The sequence below is a fragment of the Podarcis muralis genome, chromosome 15, assembly GCF_964188315.1.
Source record: "Podarcis muralis chromosome 15, rPodMur119.hap1.1, whole genome shotgun sequence".
NCBI classification, from domain to species: Eukaryota; Metazoa; Chordata; class Lepidosauria; order Squamata; family Lacertidae; genus Podarcis; species Podarcis muralis.
The window spans coordinates 31,685,941-31,701,860 of record NC_135669.1 but is presented as its reverse complement, the minus strand read 5'-3'; the positions used below and the strand labels follow the sequence as shown (position 1 = coordinate 31,701,860).

Below are 15,920 nucleotides of genomic sequence, written 5' to 3'. Positions count from 1 at the left end.
CCTCTGCTGCCACTGGTGGGGGCTGTACTCCAAAATGTATGGAGGGCATTAGGTTGTGGGGAGGCCACCCAAGAGCCATTTTTTTTCCTCTCCTGTTTTCAAATCCCATGCTCAAAACCCAACTCCTTTAGTTGCAGCGGGTTGGGCTAGATGACTCTTAGAATTATAGGGTTGGGAGGGATTCCATGATTCTAACTCTGTCCTAAAAGATGGCTGGCTAGCCTGTGGGTATAGACCCATTGCATGGCCAACGGCCAGGGATGATGAGAGTTTGAAAGCCAGCAACCTACGGAGGGCACCGCCTTGTCTACCCTGGAGAACTCTACTTATTTCTAAATGGGGTGAACCAGCCAGGGTTCTCTTGAGGCCCCTCCTGCTCCTTCTGCTGAAGGAGACTCTGGACCTGTGGCCAAGAGTCTTACCCTGGAGGCACCACTGACTGCCCTCCACACTTCTGCCAAAGAGATGACCAGCATCTCTAGATTCCAGATGGAGGCTGGTCCCTAAGGCAAAGCGAGGGAGGGCGTTGCCAACTTCAGCCTATCCTTGCCTGCCTTCTTTCTTACATTCATCCAGTCCAGGGGTGGCCCCACCCCATCAGCTTCCCCCTGCTCAGTCTCTTTGGCACCACCTACTGTTGCCTGGCGTGCTCTGGTCCATGGGGTCATGAAGAGTCGGACACGACTAAACGACTAAACAACAACAACTGTTGGAATGTAGGGATGCGGGTGGCGCTGTGGGTTAAACCACAGAGCCTAGGACTTGCTGATCAGAAGGTTGGCGGTTCGAATCCCCGCAACGGGGTGAGCTCCCGTTGCTCGGTCCCTGCTCCTGCCACCTAGCAGTTTGAAAGCACGTCAAAGTGCAAGTAGATAAATAGGTACTGCTCCGGCAGGAAGGTAAACAGCGTTTCCGTGCACTGCTCTGGTTCTCCAGAAGCGGCTTAGTCATGCTGGCCACATGACCCGGAAGCTGTACGCCGGCTCCCTCGGCCAATAAAGTGAGATGAGCGCCGCAACCCCAGAGTCGGCCACGACTGGACCTAATGGTCAGGGGTACCTTTACTTTTACCATTTAGTGTTGGAATGAGTTTCCTCTAGCACCACCTACTGTTGGGTGTTCTGCCTTCTGCCCTACCAGCCACCTCTGGAGAAATGTATTATTATTATTTATTATTTATTCAGTTTATATACTGCCCTTTATCAAAAGATCCCACAGCATTAAGAACACATTTTATGGAGCATAATAATAAAAAGTGTAATAATAAAATAATCATAACAGTGCCCCCCCCAGCTTTTACAGGCCATAGATTCTTTAAAGGCCAATGGCCATTAAACACATACATGTATGGAAGCGTGCACCAAATTTCACAGGAGTTTCTTCCTGCGAGATCAAGCGCATGGGAGTTGTAGAACATAGCGTTGAAGGAAGAAGCAGATGCAATGATGGAAGCAAACCTTTGCAACTTGCAGCTATTCGCTGGGGGTCCCAGAAGGTCGGAGGCAAGTAGAATCACAGGTCTGGGGTAGATTCATCAGTAGAGCAGTAGATTCTTAAACTCAGAGCTGTGGGTTCAAGTCCCATGTTGGGCAAAAGATTCCTGCACTGCAAGGGGTTAGAGCAGATGACCCTTGTGGTCAATTCTAACTCTGTGATTCTATTGAATTGTAGAGTTAGAAGGAATCCTAAGAGTCTTCTAGTCTATTTTTTTTTATAAAGATATTTATTGAAGTTTTCAGCATATTACAAAATGAAAAAAGAAAAAGAAAAAATACAAAATAAAAATAGTTAAAAAACAATTCCATCTTTCCATCACTTATCTTTCATTTGCTTGTTTCCCGGACCTCCTCGCACCTCCCTTTTTGTATTCCAATTCAACTTGTTAGTTCAGCAAATCCTTTCCCTCTTTGTTTATCCTAGTCTTTAATCTTAAAATATTGTAACATTAAATTTTTACCTATTAATAATCCATTTTTTCATATTCCTTATAGCATTATAGCTAAACACCACTTAACTTTTTATCCAACATCATTCTAACATTCATTAATTTTACAATATTTCTGTAGATAGTCTTTAAATTTCTTCCAATCTTCTTCCACCAACTCTTTTCCCTGGTCTCGGATTCTGCCGGTCATTTCTGCCAATTCCATATAGTCCATCACCTTCATCTGCCATTCTTCCAGGGTGGGTAGATCTTGTGTCTTCCAATACTTCCAAGAGTCTTCTAGTCTAACCCCTGCAAGGCAGGGAGAGTCAGGGTTCTAGCCAAGGTCAGGGCTGCAAAGGCGTTGTTACGGGATGGGTTGCAGAGCAAGTGCCTTTAAACTATGCATGGGGTCTCCTGCTCTTTCTCCTTCTTTTAAACTTTTTTTAAAAATAATAATAATACTAATTGAATACGGGGCTGCTCATCTTCTGAAAGCTGCCCTATATTTGTGCATACACATTTTATGTAAATTAGGGCCCCAAGTGTTCCATGGACCTAGCAATGCCCCCCTGGAGATATTCCAGGTCCCTCTCTGAATTAAAATTTTATATATATCGTTAAGTTTCTAACGCTTTTACGCATGGAGATAAAGCAGACAGGGAGTGCTCCAGCTAATTGCTCATTAAGAATTAAACATGCTCCCACCTCCTGATGTTCTCCTGGCGAATAAGTGCAAGGGGATTTGGGTAACTGACAAGTGCGATGGCCCCTTCTTTAAAAAAAATATATTCATCAAATCAGACTTTATTGCATTAATATTTAATCAAATGCAATCCTATTAAACATACCAGGAGGCCTGTGTGTTCTCTCTGTTCTGAGCTGATTCTGCACGTTCTTAGTCCCCCAACCTACACGGAATTTGGAGAGTCTGAACTTCCTTTATTGAAAGAGTCAGAAGCCTCTAGTTCTCATGGACGCAAACAATGCATCCAAAATCAGCTCCTGCTGTTTTAAACCCTGGAGCAGGATTCGATTCTTCATGGTGGATAACTGGTGGTCCTCCTGGTGTCGCTGGACTCCAGCTGCCATCATCCCCATCACTCATTGTCTATGGTGACTGGGAGTCCAAAAACAGCCAGAGAACCACAGGTTCCTCATCTTTGGGCTTGTGTGACAACCAAGAACAAGCCTGATAGATGTTGGGGGCAGGTGCATGACAGAATCTGTCGCTATCTATAGCACAACCAGGAAACCAGACCTTAGCAAATGAGCCATCTTCCACCTTTGTTTTGTGAACTGCAGAGACGCAGAAGATACTCAACTAAATGCCCCCCAACAGCACCTCTATTCATCCAAGTTTATTTCCAGAAAGTCGAAGAACAAAGATAATGGTATGTAGAACATACAACTCCCCATTGGCAACCTTTTGTTTCCCTGTGGGATCAACACACCCACAGAGGTACAGCTGCAAGCTTCTAGCTTTCAGGGTTACAAGCTCAGACCTGCACTTGAAGTCTGCTAACTGTTTAGGCAGCTGAGGGAGTAGGAGAGAGGGGTCCCCACCCCACCCCTGGTTCAACATACTGCATAGTTAGCACACAACCATAAATGCATATGGTACAATTCTCATTAATTCACTTTTCTGGCCTGAAACTGAGACCACCAGAAACAAAGCTTGGCGATGGGGGTTAGGCACAAGAAAAGACCGCAATTGCAATTCTGAGACTGCAATCGCATCTTTAAGGAAATGTCACACCCAGGACTCCTCCACACCTGACGCCTCCGTTTCCCCCTCTGTCACACTTGTTTTCCTCCCAGGACCCCCGTCTTGTGTGGAGGAAGGGCTGTAGTCAGAAAGTGCAGCCTGGTCTTTGGACCCAGTAGTGTCCCCCGAGCCATTTTGCCTCACGGCAGCCTGGTCACTCCAGATTTGGGATTTGACGCTGTGGGCCTTCTTCGCCTGGGCCTTGACGCTGGATCCTCTTTGGGCATGCCTGTACGCAATTGGAGTAGGGATCCTTGAAGGCCTCTTTTCGGGCCTGTTGTCTCTGCGTGGCCGGATTTTGGGGCGCAGCTTCAGCTTGTAAATGGAGGGCACCCTCTCCGGTTTCTTCAGAGACCGCCTCGGCTTACTCTGAGGTAGTTTTGTGTCCTCAGGAGCTGGAGAGTGCTCTGGAGAATCAGGAGGTCTGCCTGGCATCGCTTGAGAGGCTCTGGTGTTTCCGTCTACTTCCACACAAGCTGTGTGGTATGGTTCTCCACCTTCTGCTTCAGGGGCCACACAGTTCTTCTCGGGAACAGGACTTTCTCTGTCTAGGAATGTTTTTCTGGCCTGGTTTCCATTCACCAGAGATGGACTTGACTGGGGGGGACTTCCCTCAGTCCCTGCGTGCTCCCGGTGCAGTGTCTTGGAGAGCTCTTGAACAACACTGTCGTAATATAGTCCCGCGGGGTGCCACCTCATCTCCCTCTCAGGCACATAGACCCCGCTCCGAGGCACACTTCCCTCAGAGACTGAGGTCCTCGGGGTGATAGGCAAAGAGGACCAGGTGGGTGTGGAGACCCTCGGCCCATTACAGGTCAAGGCCATGGCGTCTCTTCCTTGGCAACAGTCCACTCCAAACCCTCCTAGCCGACTCCCTTGAGAAACGGGGTTGCCTTCAGAGACTTCCTCCAGCTCCTTGATGTTGGCCAAAATCTCATCCTCTAGGCTCCTGTACAGAGCTTGTTCTTCCACTGGATCGATAGGCAGTGGTGTGTAAACACGTTCTGTTCCCCTGCCCAGTTCCTTGGTATTCCCTTGACTCATCCGGCCATCTTTACAAGGTCTTCCTGGAACACCTTCTTGCCCAGCTAAGCTCCCACCATCCTTCAATTTCTGACCGATTCCACCCCCTGAGCTGTTGGAGAACCTGCTGGCTGATGCTTCCAGGCTGACAGCCTTGCCCTGTTCTCTCAGAAGAGGGGCCTTGCCCTTGAAAAGCTCTTTCCTGGGCAGGTTGGCTTGGTTTTTGTCCAGGGTGTTACCCCCATTTCTGAAACAGAACGCCTCTTGGTAGCTGCTACCAATTGCTGGCGGCCTGTATGATGTTGGGGCAACTCTTCCGGAGGTCTTGACACTGCTGTCTTCTTTCTGAGTCACACCTGCGTGTTTTACTGGGGAGGGTGATCGCCACGCTATTGAGTCCTTACTCCAGCTGTGTATGGTGACTCCACCTTGCGGCCTTGCAGGGCTTTCCATTGGGGCCTGGAAGTGCTTGGTTGGACTGCAAGAGAGGGTCTGTGGGCCGTTCATTTCAGGCTGGGACCTTCCTGGAGGCCGGGTCACTGGAGCCCTCAGTGTAGCAGCTCTGGATGACGCTGGCCTCTCTGGTTTCTCTTTGTGAGGTGTTGGCGTTGGGATTCTGGCAGGAGACCTTCCGCGATGTGCCTCTGAGACAGATTTCCGAACGGGCAAGTTGTTCTCTGTGCTTCCGTTCAGCTGGGACAGGACAGGGCATGCCTCTCTTCTGCTCCGAATAGAGAGAGTTGGCTTAGATGCGAGTCTCTCTTCGGTGCCCGGCAGCCTCCGGGTTGGAGTCACTGACCTCGCCCTGAAAGAGGAGAACACAATAACATAAGCACAACACATAGTGGTGCATGCGCTAGTTATCTCCCGTTTGGATTACCGCAATGCACTCTATGTGGGGCTACCTTTGAAGGTGGCCCGGAAACCACAACTAATCCAGAGTGTGGCAGCTAGACTGGTGACTGGGAGTGGCCACTGAGACCATATAACACCGGTCCTGAAAGATCTGCATTGACTCCCAGTACATTTCTGAGCACAATTCAAAGTGTTGGTGCTGACCTTTAAATGGCCTTAGCCTAGTATACCAGAAAGAGCATCTCCACCCCCATCTTTCAGCCCGGACACTGAGGTCCAGCTCTGAGGGCCTTCTGGTGATTCCTTCCCTGCGAGAAGTGAGGTTACGGGGAACCAGGCAGAGGGCCTTCTTGGTAGTGGCACCCTCCCTGTGGAACGCCCTCCCATCAGACGTCAAGGAAATAAACAACTATCTGACTTTTAGAAGACATCTGAAGGCAGCAACTGGAATTCAGAAGCATTGTTGTCTCCAACTGCAAATTCCTTGTAGGAACAACGTAGGACCAATGGAGATATATATAGATATATATAGCTTGTAGCTCATATTCTTTACCATAACATTGTTCCAGTTACTCTGGGCCATAAATCTAGGTTGGTCAGAAGTGAAAACTTTGAGCTGTTGGCAGAAAACAAATTCTTCCTATCTCCCCACACATTATCTGTCATCACCTGACCGAAGGGACTCTCCGATGTTCTGAGACCTCCGGGGAGATAAGCAGAGCTGTGGTTTTCCTACTGCTGCCGCCGCTGCCACCGTTGCTTGGAGGTGACCGCTGCAGAGTCTTCCACCCAGGGCTGTTAGGAGTATAGGTCCTCCACTCCACTGGGGGCAGCGGGCTTTGGGATCGGGTGACAATCAAAGCAGGCTGGGACTTGGGGTTGTCTTTCCTGGGCGTTAAGCGGGCTGTGATTTCGTGTTGGACCGGCGTGGCTTGCATCTTCTGAGGGCTGCCTGCCCTCAAGGCTTGTTTGTGAGCTGCAGAAAGGGTTGGGGAAATCAATGAGAGAGAATCCTGCAGAACCTCAGCTTCTAACACAGTTATCACAATATATGCTTTCAAGGTCCAGAATCTTATTTTGTCAGAGATGTGGAATAGCTGAGTAGCTCACAGATCTGGCTTGGCCTCTCCTGGGCACATTCATCCCCCAGGCCCGAGGTTCCTAGAAGGACTAAAGGATAGGTCTACTTCTGCATTAATTCTGCAAGGGAAATTATACCAGGGATGCAACAACAAGCCCTGAAGTCTAGAATGGTTAATATTCCAAAAATGCTCTGCAATATGTTGCATCCTGGATCCCACGGACATTTCCTGCTCATCTGACCAGCTTGTTGCCACCCCAATAACTCATTGCTCACATAACATGAAAGGAGATTCCGACTAAACATTAATTAGCAAGAACCTTCTGATAGCAGGAGCTGTTTGAAAGTGGAATGGACTCCCTTGGAAGGTTGTGGACTCTCCTTCATTAGAAGTGTGAACCACCCTGAGATCTTATGGTGAAGGGCAGTATATGCATCTTATAGAAATAAATAAATAATAAGTTTGGAGCCAGCGTGGTGTAGTGGTTAAGAGCGGTAGACTCGTAATCTGGGGAACCGGGTTCGCTTCCCCGCTCCTCCACATGCAGCTGCTGGGTGACCTTGGGCCAGTCACACTTCTCTGAAGTCTCTCAGCCCCACTCACCTCACAGAGTGTTTGTTGTGGGGGAGGAAGGGAAAGGAGAATGTTAGCCGCTTTGAGACTCCTTAAAGGGAGTGAAAGGCGGGTTATCAAATCCAAACTCTTCTTCTTCTTCTTCTTCTTTTAAAACAGGTTGGATGGCCCTCTGTCATGGATGCTTTAGTTGAGATTGCTGCATTACAGGGAGTTGGACTAGATAACCCTCAGGGTCCCTTCCAATGCTACAATTCTATGATTTTATGATTCCATGAAGTACATTTTCTTTCCCAAATTTTGGGAGTTTCCATTGATTTGCTTGGGTTAAGTTCAGTTCTAAGGACTGTGTTTGTTATCTGCAGCACTGGCCTGCCCTCTAGTGGACATCAGTGTCATTACAAAAATCATGGCAATGGCTTTTATACCAGCTGCAGGTGCCCTGCTCTCTTTCGTAGCACAGAGGGCAGGAACCTCAGGCCCAGGAGATGAATGCAGCCCTGCCAGCCCCCAAGACTCTCCCTAGGCTACAACCTCCCCCAGCTGCATCCTCTACTGGTCCTGCTTCACATCCTGGTTTTGCCTGGGTAATGCCTCTGGGTTGCCTGGATCGAGGACAGAGAGGTATGTATGTGTGTATAAACTAGCCTGCTGTACAAAGGTAAAATTTATATATGCGACTCCACCCACTTTTGCCTCTGGCCCCGCCCACCCCTACCATGTGCCTCCTGGAAGGATACTTATGAGAGAATGCAGACCTTAGGCTAGAAAATTGTTCCCCATCCCTGTTATTAGCAGGTAGAGTGGTACCATCAGGTCAGGACTTTAGGACAGACGTGAAGGGCCCAACTCAGCAGAAGGAGTATAATAATAATAATAATAATAATAATAATAATAATAATAATAACAATAATACAGTGGTACCTCAGGTTACATACGCTTCAGGTTACATACGCTTCAGGTTACATACTCTTCAGGTTACATACTCTTCAGGTTACAGACTCCGCTAACCCAGAAATAGTACCTCGGGTTAAGAACTTTGCTTCAGGATGAGAACAGAAATCGTACTCCGGCGGCATGGCGGCAGCAGGAGGCCCCATTAGCTAAAGTGGTGCTTCAGGTTAAGAACAGTTTCAGGTTAAGAACGGACCTCCGGAACGAATTAAGTACTTAACCCGAGGTACCACTGTCATAATATATCTTATTTATATGCCATCCATCTGACTGGGTTGCCCCAGCCACTTTGGGAGGCTCCCAACAAATATTGATCCCTCTTCAAAGGGAACACCGGGAATTGTAGAATCATAGAATCATAGAATCATAGAGTTGGAATAGACCACAAGGGCCATCGAGTCCAACCCCCTGCCAAGCAGGAAACACCATCAGAGCACTCCTGACATATGGTTGTCAAGCCTCTGCTTAAAGACCTCCAAAGAAGGAGACTCCACCACACTCCTTGGCAGCAAATTCCACTGTCGAACAGCTCTTACTGTCAGGAAGAACTTTGTAGCTCTGTAGGGGTCTCTCCTAACAACTCTCATCCCCCTTAACAAACTACAGCCCCCAGAATTCCCTGGGGGAAGCCACAAGTGTTTAAAGCAGCATCATAGCACTTTAAAGATATGGTTTGAATGTTGCCTGGGTCAAAGCCCAGTCAGTTTTGAGACCTGCTGGGCTAAATAAACAAAAACACAGGAATGAAACACTTCGGATTTAAAGCGATGGGCGCAAATATGGTCTTACTTTACGTCCGACAAGAGCACAGGGGACTTACAGAGCGAGGTGCACCGGCAGGGGTCATGCTTGTCCAGGTAGTGCTCTAGGGTGTCCCAGCCGCCGCCCACTCGGACCATCACGTGATTCCGCAGGATCTGGAGCAAAAAGGAGCACAGGTGAGCACCACATGCCCTTTCCTGACTGTGAGCCACAACAACACGTGCGGTCCTGCGGAATGCTCTCCCAAGTGATGCCTGCCTAGCAATGACGCAGACACCTTATCGCTATTTGGCTATGGTTTTTCCTCTACACCTGGGGATCTGAAATGTTTTAAAACCTGGAGACAGTCCTGTGCTAGGTGACTAAGAGATTGATAAAGGTAAAGGACCCCGCCCTGACCGTTAAGTCCAGTCGTGAATGACTCTGGGGTTGTGGAGCTCATCTCGCTTTACTGGCCGACGTTTGTCTGCAGTTTTTCTGGGTCATGTGGCCAGCATGACTCTGGCGAACCAGAGCAGCACACGGAAACGCCATTTACCTTCCCGCCGGAGTGGTACCTATTTATCTACTTGCACTTTGACGTGCTTTTGAACTGCTAGGTTGGCAGGAGCTGCGACTGAGCAACGGGAGCTCACCCCGTCGCGGGGATTTGAACCACTGACCTTCTGATTGGCAAGCCCTAGGCTCAGTGGTTTAGACCACAGCACCACCAGCGTCCCAAGAGATTGATAGATAACACTAATTGTTTCACAAGTCTGTTTATGTGCCACAGGCACACACACACACACACACACACACACACAGAAAGTTAGACCAGTGGTTCCCAAACTTTGGGGGGGCCCTGTCCCCTTGGCTCCATAAATTCATCCCCACTGATCATTTCCCTTACTCAGAACAGCAGTTTGCACAACCCATTGGGTAAGATAAAAACATAATAAAACTCTAAACAGTAACGATTAATTGCACATTTATGCAAAATTCAACTGAAACTATTTGGTTTCATTGATTCAACAATGGACTTGATCCCATAAACCAGCTTCATAGTCTTTTATGCCTCCACCGTCTGCTTGCCTCTTCCTCCTGTGGGTAATTCCACCCCCTGCCTTTGGGGGCAGCACTGCCCACTGTGGGAACCACATGATATTCCTATGTCCTACCTACAGGTAACTCTCTCTTCTCTATAGGCTATCTGCTTCTGGCATGAGCTGGATCCTTATACCTGGTAGGGCTGGGAGAGACCCGCCTTCGACATTCTGGAAATCTGCTGTCAGTTGTTGAAGACCAGAGGTGAGGAACCTTGGGCCAGGGGGCCAGAATGTGGCCCTAAGGCTTCTCTATCTGGCCCTTTCGACTCTTCCAAGGCCACACCCCTTGCTTCTTGCCCTCCTTGTGTGTTTTCGCCTGGCTGAGATGTATCTTTGACCTCTGATCATACTTCCTGCTTTCCTGGATGTAGGAGGGAGCGTGATCGTGACTCTGAATGTGTGTGTGTGTGTGTGTGAAGGATGTGGGAGAAATCTGTTCCTGTTCACATGTGAACTTATTGAATCTGAACATTCTAAAACAATATGAGAACCAGAGACACAACCATCCTTCAAATGCACTCATCTGAATTTTGCAATGCAGTTATCCAGTTTGCCCGCCAATCAGTCTTTGCAAAAATCCATATATTAGCAGGGAGTGTGCATGAGAACGAACATGTTAGTGAAAGTAACCTACAAAAACACATTATATTAGGGAAATCTGAGGTGCAAAAATGCGTATATTAGTCCAAACTGCATACAAAAATTTGTGCATTAGGAGAGATTTGCCTTAAGATGCTGAAGAATTGTCATTAGAATTTTTAAACGGCAGAGATGTTGGGGAAAATAGGAAAGTGAGAAAACTGAAATTGACGGATCCTTCCATCCCTACGATTGGGGGACCTGTGTCCCCCTCCACCCACCAACCCAACATGGCGACATTCCAGCTGCCATCATCCCAATTCCAGCTGCCATTAGCCATTATAGTAGTCAAAAGTCCTGACAGAAAATTGTGCATTAGGAAAAATTCGCAGCAAAATGCTGATTAATTTTTCAAGAGGATTTAAGAACGTGGCCCCAAAGTGGAGAGCAGAATTTCAGGATGGAAAAATTTGGAACTGAGAGGACAGAAATGGACAGCTTCCTTCAGCCCAAGTTTGTGAGCATGCTCAGAAACCAGCTTACTATACAAAAGTAAAATTCGCATCCATTGCTCCACCCACTTTTGCCTCTGGCCCCGCCCACCACAGGCCAACTCACCCTGACGAAGATCAGCAAGTTTGAATTGCCCACGCGGTATTTCCCTTCTGAGACTTTGATCATGGAGAACTGGACCGGGCAGGTGCAACGGCTGACGAGACACTGGACCTTTGCAGAAAGCAGGAGGATAAGAATAGTAATGAGTTCAGCAACAACAACCTGAATATGAGTGAGAGGAAGTGTGGAATAGTGGTTAGAGTTTCAGACTAGGAGCTGTGAGATCAGGGTTTGCCTTCCCCACTCGGCCCTGATGCTCACTGGGTGACCGTGAGATTTATCACCAATCGCCCCTCAGCCTGGCCAACCTCACAGGGTCGTTGTGAGTATGAAACTGGGGAGAACAGTATTGATGTGCTTCTTGGAGTGAATGTGAGACACAGATGTATAAATAAATAGCACATTGGAACTCCCTGCCTATTGACATCTGTTCCAGCGCCTGTTAAAAACATTTTTGTTTAGACAAGCCTGTCCAGATATTTAGCAGGTTGGTGTGAGTTTCCAATTCTTTGCAGTCAATTGTTATTTTTACTTTTTGAAAGTCTTAAATTATTGTAATTTTTTCTTGTTGATAATCTTGTTGTTTTATGCTTTGATGTTCTTTTTTTAAACAATCAAGCAGTGTAAAATTTTATGAAATAAAACAAATAGTCGGGGGAATGACGATGATGACAGGTGGCCCTCTAGGATTCTTGATGTGGACCTCCAGAGTTGCCCCCAAGCCACACCCCTCACCAGCCCTGCCCTGCTCCCTTCCTTTGCTGCTTTTGCCAGGCACAAATGTGTCATAGAATCATAGATGTGTAGAGCTGGAGGGGATCCCTAAGGGTCATCTAGTCCAACCCCCTGCAATGCAAGAATCACAGCTGCAGAATCCCTGGCAGATGGCCACCCAGCCTCTGCTTAAAAACCTCCAATGAAGGAGAGCCCTTGACCTGTGCAGCTCAGGGACCCTGTGTTTGCCCTGGGGCGTGAATCTCCCTGCTCAAATACCATCTGGTCGAGGTTCTTGAAATTGGCCGGCTTCCTCTGGGCCTTTGGGAGGGGGGTCTCTTCCGGCGGCAGGTTCAGGTCCTCGCGGATCTCCTCCTCGATCTCCTCCTCCATCTGGATGAGGGTGGGGGCACTCATGCCAAAGCGGGCGGCTCGGCGGGCCACCTCCAGGAGACAGAGGACAAAGTTCTTCTCGTTCTTGCGCAAGACCAGGTCTTCCGTCTCGAACATCAGGACTTCTGGAACAAAGCAGGTGGGGTGAAAGTAGGGGACAGCTAGGCGGTGTGGATTGAGGGGCGATTGGTGGGGAAACGCCGCAGAGAAACCAAGTCAGGGTTATCAGCTAGCGCTGTGTCAAACTTTTCTCCTCTGTTTTGTTTTCACTGTTCCCCATCAATCAAAAAGCGATTGCGTTGGAGAAGTCCTCCAAAATCAAGAGTTTTCACTCCCATCTCTCATCCAAGGTGAGGCAAACATCCTGATCCCATCTCTCATCTTGGGGGATTATGCCTTTCCCCACCAACAGACTCTCCCCCTGTGGGGAGTTGGACATAGCCAACAACATGCTTGATGCTGACCACCCACAGGAGCATAAAATAGCTTCCTAGATCAGGCCATTGGCCCATCTAGCCCAGCATCCTGTTCACATAGTGGCCAACCAGATGCCGGTGGGAAACCTGCAAGCAGGATCTGAGCACAAGAGCCCTCTCCCCTCCTGTGGTTTCCAGCAACTGGTATTCACAAATATTGCTGTCTCCAGCTACGGAGGCAGAGCACAACGGCCATCAATAGCCCTCTCCTCCTCCATGAATTTGTCCAACCTTCTTTCAAAGCCATCTAGGTTGGTGGCCATCCCAGCCTCCTGTGGGTTTAACTATATGCTGCTACTTTTTGTCCTAACGGAGAACAAATCTGGTCCATCTTCTGCATGATGGAGCCCTCCCAATCTTGTTCTTTGCCACTCCAGAGGGCAGAATTGGAGGACCAAGATTTGGCAACCCTTCCTCACCCAGTTTTGAGCTGCGTACCTTTAATGCCCATCTCCTTCCGGCACCACTGGATGAAGTTGGACACGTTGTCCCTGGCTTGGAAGGTCCCTGGCTGAGCAAAGTCGTTGCAAGTCACTTCACAGGTGGGCAGCTGGAGCTTGTGGCTCAGACCCGGGTACCTCTGCTCAAAGTCCCAAGCCACTTGGGTGATGCTGTTGGCATGGTGACAGAGCAAGACCCCTGTCTCCAGGGCTTCCAAGAAGAACTCCACGTTAATGTCCACATCATAGAGTTCCTTCAGCCACTCGGCCAAGTCCTCTTTCATGGCATAGAGGTATTGTTCCCCGGTCTTGTATGGGCGGATGCTCCTCATACGAGCCTCCTGGATTCCGGACATCTTCAAGCGCTGGTGGGGGACGACTCAGTACAAAATCTGCTCAGCAACCTTAAAAACTCCAGCTCTCTCATTGCCGTTCATCAACCCATCCCTTGAGCCACTCCCAACCACCTGTGACATCAAAACAAATCCACCTCAAAGTTATATTTTCAAGGCAGACTTTGGCTCCATGCTCCATCAGTTCTCACAGAAACCAGGGATACATTTGATCCCCTACAGCAGCATGGCTGGATCGTCTTGTTGAAATGTTGGTGAAATGACTTCCTAAGATCTCCCATCTCATGACCTCATGGTCCTCACCATTAATGGTGGCCCATCATCAGCTTGTCCTTGCTTCAAAACTCGTTTCTGGCAAGAGCGGAGCGTCCCTCGTTGGTCCACCACTGCTCCACGAGGCAACTATTGGATTACCCTTACACCACGAATATCTGATATCCTCCTATCTTACGCCCTCGAACACCTCGAACATATTCACACACACGTGTCCTTTGGGGATTTGCAGAACTTCTGGCGCAAGATCCGTAAAAAGAGGGAGAATCTCTTTTGCAGTGCCGGGTCCCTGGTCTGTTGTGCTTCCTCCTTCCAAGTCCTGTTCTCTTCTCCTTGGTGACAGACAACTCTCACAAAACACTCCCCGTTCGCCCTGCTAGATCGGATGTCGCTTTGCCTCGGCTGGAGCAAACAACCCTCGCTCCTTTTCGCAACACTGATCCACCCAAGCAAATGAGATACTGTGAGCACAAAGCTTGACGGGGGGCGGGTGGGGGGTGGCAAGACAGATGTCCACCCACTGGAAACCATGGAGAAAGGACAGGTTAGTTGAGCTTGGATGCAGCCAGGGTTTTTGTTGGGGGGGGGGGCAGAACCTCAGTTTGCTATGCATTTTTTGTATTGATTGAGGGGGCAGCTGCCCCTCCCTGCCCCCCTTGGCTACACCCATGTGTAAGAGTCAGAAGTGACAGAATAGAATAGAAGTTTATAAAATTGTGCACAGTGTGGCGAAAGCCGACAGCAAAAAGGTTTTCTCCCTCTCATAACACTAGAATTCATGGACATGGACTCAGGAAGCTGAATGCTGGGAGATTCAGGACAGAGAAAATAAAGGACTTTTCCACTCAGTGCATAGTTGAACTGTGGAACTCGCTTCCACAGGAAGCAGTGATGGCCAGCAACCTAGACTAAAAGAAGATTGGACAAATTTAGGAAGAGGACTATCGATGGCTACTAGCCATAATGGCTATTGCTCTGCCTCCAGAATCAGATGGGCTCTGGCTGTGCACTGCTCCAACTGGTGGCTGGTGTGCATTTGGGACCGGTAGGACAGAAGGCAGGGAGCCCAACAGTAGGTGGCGCCAGAGCCAAAGACAGGAGGAGCCTGCAAATTGTACAGTGGTACCTCGGTTTACGAACTTAATCCGTTCTTGAAGTCCGTTCTTAAACCAAATCTGTTCTTAAACCGAGGCGTGCTTTCCCTAATGAGGCCTCCCGCTGCCGGTGCCCTTCCACCGTTTGGCTTCTGTTCGTAGACCGAGGTAAAGTTCACAGACCGGGACACTACTTCTGGTTTTATGGAGTTTGTAAACTGAATAGTTCGTAAGCAGGACTGTTCATAAACTGAGGTACCACTGTACTTTTGTCTCCCATCTCCTCCCTGCTGATTTCTACAAGGGGCAACACTGAGACTTAGGAGAAGGAAGCTGACAGACAGGGCCATCACTTGGGCTGGTTGTCAGTAAGATGGCAGCGGGGGGGGGGGGGCTGGCTGAGGGCAAACTAAGGTCGGTGAGGCAGTGCTCCAGTTGCCCTATGGAACCAGCCTCCACTGCACTCTGCTGCTGCATGGTCCCATCCCCTCTACTTCCCAGTAAGAAGCAGCGATGCAACCTGCCAGAGATGAAGTGATGCCAACCTACCACACTGTCTTCTGTGACTGGGGGCACCATTTTGTGTTTTGCCCCAAGCAACAAAGTATCTTGGGCCCATGATCCTGCTTCCAACTGAGAGACCTGGAACTGCCTATTGTAATAAAGTGTGCCACTGGGCTTGTGCAAAGTGCAATTCAAGGCCACTGGATAACCGTGTGTGTGTGTGTGTGTGTGTGTCTGAAACTCAGGCAAGGGGCTTCTGGGACAGAGGAGGTCTGAGTGACACACGCTTCCCTTCAGAAACACAGCAGCTATTACCTGAGAGTAGGGATGTAGGGAGAGTGTTTTCCAGTTGCTACATGCCACACTGAATCTTTTCTGCTGCAATTCGTCTTCAGAAATGGTGAAATTACATGACTGCAAATGTCATTATCTCAATTTTGAATGCAAAGGGGG

At 48.7% G+C, this 15,920-nt stretch overlaps 1 protein-coding gene across 1 annotated transcript; it reads right to left on the bottom strand.

Annotated features, from left to right (window-relative positions):
* Positions 1 to 1,749: 1,749 nt before the first annotated feature.
* Positions 1,750 to 14,334, bottom strand: GAS2L2 (growth arrest specific 2 like 2). The gene is made up of 6 exons (XM_028708855.2): positions 13,242 to 14,334; positions 12,214 to 12,452; positions 11,224 to 11,331; positions 9,000 to 9,096; positions 6,240 to 6,546; positions 1,750 to 5,520 (listed from the first exon to the last, which is right to left on the bottom strand). The coding sequence occupies exons 1-6, from the start codon at positions 13,597 to 13,599 to the stop codon at positions 3,678 to 3,680; spliced, it is 2,952 nt and encodes a 983-aa protein (XP_028564688.2). The 5' UTR covers positions 13,600 to 14,334; the 3' UTR covers positions 1,750 to 3,677.
* Between the last annotated feature and the right edge of the window lie 1,586 nt (positions 14,335 to 15,920).

Bases quoted from the DNA above. Each gene is read 5' to 3' on its own strand.
- GAS2L2 (XM_028708855.2), bottom strand. From the start codon at position 13,599: ATGTCCGGAATCCAGGAGGCTCGTATGAGGAGCATCCGCCCATACAAG. The intron at 9,097-11,223 runs GTGAGTTGGCCT...TTTTTGCTCCAG, and splicing joins ACTTGCTGATCTTCGTCAGG to ATCCTGCGGAATCACGTGAT. The intron at 5,521-6,239 runs GTGATGACAGAT...CTCCTCTTTCAG, and splicing joins CGGAGAGTCCCTTCGGTCAG to GGCGAGGTCAGTGACTCCAA.